We start from the raw sequence: 5,340 nt of genomic DNA, 5'->3' as shown, positions 1-5,340 counted from the left end.
ATACAATAGACCAGGTTAAAGTTTTGGGAACAGATCAATCTGAATGAACATGAAGTCCTTGATATCTGCAGTATTAACAAAGTTATGAATATTTGTTAACACTATACATGTTTTTCACGTTACATGCATAGAAATGTGTATGCCATGTAAGGGGTTAAACACAACTTGCAAGAATATTGTTGTTGGGATGAATACTAAGTATTAAGAAAATATGATGTGAGATTTCCATTACTTAAACTGATAACATTCATCGAGGTGAGCTTCGTAATCTTTGATTACCTATGTTTACTATATTAGTTGAATTCTGTCACTATCCATTGTCTTTGGAGTACATTCTTCATTTATTTCATGTACTGGATCACTTTCACTTTTCCTGACTGACAAAGTCCTACCCATAACCTCCCCTCACTGTCCACACTCAGTCCGTAAGGTTTCTCTAATCCACAGTTGTCTATACATCTCAAGAACTGTCCATTTTGATGTAGTATGTGCAGACAGGCATTGTTATTATCTGCAACTATGATCTGACCCACAGAGTCTGTTACTATTTGTTGAGGTTGAAATGGATTTTCCATCCCTGCCGATGTACCATCGTATCTGAATCGAACTCTTCCTGATTTGCCTACCACAACCACCATATTAGCATTGACATCAGAGACACAAATGTCTCCATTGATGTTTTCATCCACAAAAGGAGTATGAAATCCATTTTTGAGGATTTGATTTCCATGTTCATCTTTTTTAATTTCTTGTTTGACTGTCTGTCCTTGATAGCGAACAATTTTATTTTCATAATGTATTTCTAGTTTAAACTCTTTGACTACAGACATTAGACTGAGACAGACCAGAATGTCACCTGATCTTGTACAGCAGAGTCCACCTGGAATCCCTGATATGGACATAAATACCTCTGACCTTCCATTTTTAACAATATAAATACATCCACTGTTAAAGTTAAGATCACTATATATCAGTTCTCCCTGATTTGTCACTGAAATGTCTCTAGCAGTAAAACCCAAACCCAAAGAATCAAATATATGGACAGATTCCTTTACAGACCCGTCTTTATTTATGCAGTATAAAGACTCTTTATTGTCAGCTAGCCAAGCTTCATCTTTACCCACACATTCCACTTTCTCTACAGATTCTTTACCAGTAGCAATGGTGGCCACCACTGTGGCTTTGTCCATTATTCCTCTGACAGATAATGAGGATGAATCAGCAGTCAGACTGGATAGTGATGTGTGTGTTAGTGTAGCCTGGTATCCTTCTATTTCTATGCTGAGTTCTCTCTCTGGTGTTTTGTTTGTTTTTAGTGAAGGAACATTAATATCAGTATGTGTAGGTTGAACAGGCATGTCTTTGAATTTCTTTAGACTGGATTTGTGGTTAGCCACTTTAGATATCCTGTTAGTTTTTAGAATTTCTTTGTTTTGTTCAACTGTTTGAATCATTTTTGGAAGAAGATTTTTAAGTTTTGACTGATGAGAATCAAGAGCAGCCAGGTTATTATCTTTCTTGGACTTGATTAGCTCACTAAATTTGTTGAAGATGGTATCCACCTCTTGCTGCCAGAATTTTCTCTGTTTTTCTGCCTCTTTCTCAAGCTCATCATATTCAGCCTTTAAATTAGACAATTTACTTTCTGTTTCTAGATTTTCTTTCTGATACCTTGGAATGATAGTGGATTCAATTTCCTGGGTTTCTTTTTCTATTTCCTTTTTCTTATCATTGAAATTTTCTGGAATATCCTTAATAATGTGACCATTATGGGTGCCAAGCATGCATTTCAGACATACAGGAACATCACACTTCTGGCAATGGACTTCACATCTCAGGTTTAGGTGAAGTTCACATTCTGGAAACACCAGCTGTATTTTCCTGTTCTTGAAAGGAACGATGTCATGTGACTGGTAACTGAGCTGGTCCACATGTTTACCGATACAGTCCACACAAAGGTTTACTTGACAGGTGTTACAGAATTGCTGGGTAGGTCTGATACAAAGGTCACAGGTGATGACCTCTTGTGCCCAGGAAGTGGCCATTTGTATTTTTCTCTGTAGGAATTCCAAACTAAAAATAATTAAAAGTCAGTTATATTTCTATTGCCCAATATCAATCCATGATAAAAAGATTAATAGTTAAAAAAAAAAAAAAAAAAAAAAAAAAGAAACAAGACTGCACTTCTTTTAGACACATGATTTCATACCTTTCATGGATATTGAATACATGTAGCTGTTTCCAATTTGTAAATTCACCACAACGGCAGTTACTTTCGGTTTAATAATTCTTCCTGGTTAGTGTTACACTGTTAGTTATGAGTCTGATTACTATGAAGTAGGTCAAACAAAGATTTTGATTGACAGAACAAGAGTAATTCCTCTTTGAACATGTTTATACAACCATATACTGTTATCAAATACTTTTAAGACACTTTTGATATATACATGTATGCTCTTGTTATTTAATAAATTTATCTTTGTTTTATCTTGTTCCATTTATATTTTTGATGCATTATCTGTATTTTAAAGGTCAATTTAAATATTTTTTAGAATAATCTTGAGTGGATATGTGAAATGTTATGCAGATATGGATGCATGCACAAATCCAGAGAGTATTTTCAATAAAATTATATTTTTCAAAGGTATTACTACAGTGATTATTGTCAATATTGAGCAAACTATTTTAACTATTTTAACATCCAAATTACTACAGTGATTATTGTCAATATTGAGCAAACTATTTTAACTATTTTAACATCCAAGTTACAAGTAAAGGTCATAGAAATAATCCTGATTCTTGACCAATCTAATTTAAAATTTACATGTGTCTTCTAAACTATTTGTCAACTACAGTTTGTGTTTTTAATAGAATTAGTTTGTAGGTTGACCAAGTGTTATTCTAAACTATTGGTGTATTCCTAAAAACCATCTTCCATGTACAATGTTTGTACTAATACATGCACAAAGTGGATAGGTTCAAAGGTACTTAAATTGTTGTGAAACTTAAAAATGTGGATGAACAGCGAAGAATAACCATAGTGTCTTGTATATGTGAATTCAATGCAGCAGCCAAAAAAAAAACCAAACAGTTGAAATGTTATATTTCAAATCATCAATATTTTAATACCATGGATATGTCAAATTGAATTAGAAGTCCCAACTACTTTCTCTTAATGTATAATGTATGTTAACCTCAGTGTCTTGTATTTTATGCTATCTCATATTTTTCTTTATCATGTTCAGTATAGCAAGGGTCAGCTATATTTTTGTGAAGACCATTAATGGTTGAATTCTGTCACTCTCCATTGTCTTTGGAGTACATTCTTCATTTATTTCATGTACTGGATCACTTTCACATTTCCTGACTGAGAACATCCTACCCATAACCTCCCCTCACTGTCCACACTCAGTCCACAAGGTTTCTCTAACCCACAATTGTCAATACATCTCAAGAACTGTCCATTGTGATGAAGTATGTGCAGACAGGCATTGTTTACATCTGCCACAAAAATCTGACCCACAGTCTGTCACTATTTGTTGAGGTTGAAATGGATTTGCCATCCCTGCTGATTCACCATTGTATCTGAATAGAACTTTTCCTGTTTTGCCTACCACAACCACCAAATCAGCATTGACATCAGAGACGCAAATGTCTCCATTAATGTTTTCATCTACAAACAGAATATTTAATCCATTTTTAAGGATTTGGTTTCCGTGTTCATCTTTATGAATTTCTTGTTTCACAGTTTGACCTTCATAGCAAACAATTTTATTTTGCCATAAATATCTATCCATGTACATGTACTTTACAAACACCAGACAGACCAGAATGTCCCCTGACCTTGTACAGCACAGCCCACCAGGAATCCAGCATCTTGATGGCGAGATCAGTAGTTCTGACCTTCTATTTTTAACAACATAAATACGTCCTCTGCTCAAATCACTATATATCAGTTCACCCTGTTTTGTCACTGAAATGTCTCTAGCACTACTATCAGACATATTTACAGTCTCTGTAATAGACACATCTTCATTTATGCAGTATAAATATGGATCATTGCCACTTTTGCCAGCTATCCAAGCTTCATCTTTATTCACACAGGCCACTCTCTCTACAGATTCTTTACCAGTAGCAATGGTGGCCACCACTGTGGCTTTGTCCATTATTCCTCTGACAGATAATGAGGATGAATCAGCAGTCAGACTGGATAGTGATGTGTGTGTTAGTGTTACCCGATGTTCCTCTAATTCTGTGCTGAGTTCTCCCTGTTGTGTTTTGTTTGATTTCAGTGAAGGAACTTTAATATGAATATGTGTAGGTAGGACAGGCATGTCTCTGTATTCTTGTAGACTGGATTTATAGTTTGTTACTTCAGATACCCTGTTAGTTTTTAGAATGTTCAACTGTTTGAATCATTTTTGAAAGAAGATTTTTGAGTTTTGACTGATGAGTTTCAAGAGGAGCCAGGTGATTCTTTTCCTTGGAATTGATTATTTCACCAATTTTGTCAAAGATGGTATCTACCTCCTGATACCAGAATTTTCTCTGTTTTTCTCTCGATCTCTTTCTCAAGCTCATCATATTCAGCCTTTGAATTTGACAGTATACTTTCTGTTTCTAAATTTTCTTTCTGGTACCTTAATTGGAATTAAAGTGGATTCAATTTCCTGAGTTTCTTTTTCTATTTCCTTTTTCTTATCATTGAAATTCTCTGGGATATCCTGAATACTGTGACCATTATGGGAACCAAGCATACATTTCAGACATACAGGAACATCACACTTCTGGCAATGGACTTCACATTTCTGGTTTAGGTGAAGTTCACATTCTGGAAACACCTGCAGCTGTATTTTCTTGTTCTTGAATGGAACGATGTCATGTGACTGGTAAGTGAGCTGGTCCACATGTTTACCAATACAGTCCACACAAAGGTTTACTTGACAGGTGTTACAGAATTGCCGGTAGGCTTGACACAGAGGTCATATGTGATGACCTCTTGTGCCCAGGAAGTGGCCATTAGTATGTTTCTCTGTAGGAATTCCAAACTAAAAATAAAAAGTTAGTCATAATTTCTGTTGCCCAATGTAAATACATCATAAAAGGATTGATAATTAAAAAAAGGAACAATACTCTGTTTCTTTCAGACACACAATTTTAAAAATACCTTTCATGGATTTTGAATAATTATATGTCCTAGCTGTTTCCAATTTTTAAATTCACCTCAATGATAGTTACTTTCGGTTTGTTGTTTAATAACTCTTACTAGTTTGTGTTGCAGTATAAGTAATGAATCTGATTACCTGTACATTATGAAGTAGGTCACACAGATAAAGACTT

At 34.8% G+C, this 5,340-nt stretch overlaps 1 protein-coding gene across 1 annotated transcript; it reads right to left on the bottom strand.

Moving 5' to 3' along the window:
* Positions 1-341: 341 nt before the first annotated feature.
* Positions 342-5,048, bottom strand: LOC134261181 (E3 ubiquitin-protein ligase TRIM71-like; the record flags this gene model as incomplete). The annotated part of the gene is made up of 4 exons (XM_062743629.1): positions 342-2,073; positions 3,520-4,406; positions 4,641-4,862; positions 4,955-5,048. Coding segments are annotated over 4 exons (2,935 nt in total), but the record flags the coding sequence as incomplete, so codon positions are not given.
* Positions 5,049-5,340: the final 292 nt, after the last annotated feature.

Source organism: Saccostrea cucullata, unplaced genomic scaffold, assembly GCF_032062105.1.
Source record: "Saccostrea cucullata isolate Sc308-1 unplaced genomic scaffold, CSIRO_AGI_Scuc_v1 ctg12130, whole genome shotgun sequence".
Taxonomy (NCBI): domain Eukaryota; kingdom Metazoa; phylum Mollusca; class Bivalvia; order Ostreida; family Ostreidae; genus Saccostrea; species Saccostrea cuccullata.
This window is presented reverse-complemented; position numbering and strand designations above follow the sequence as displayed.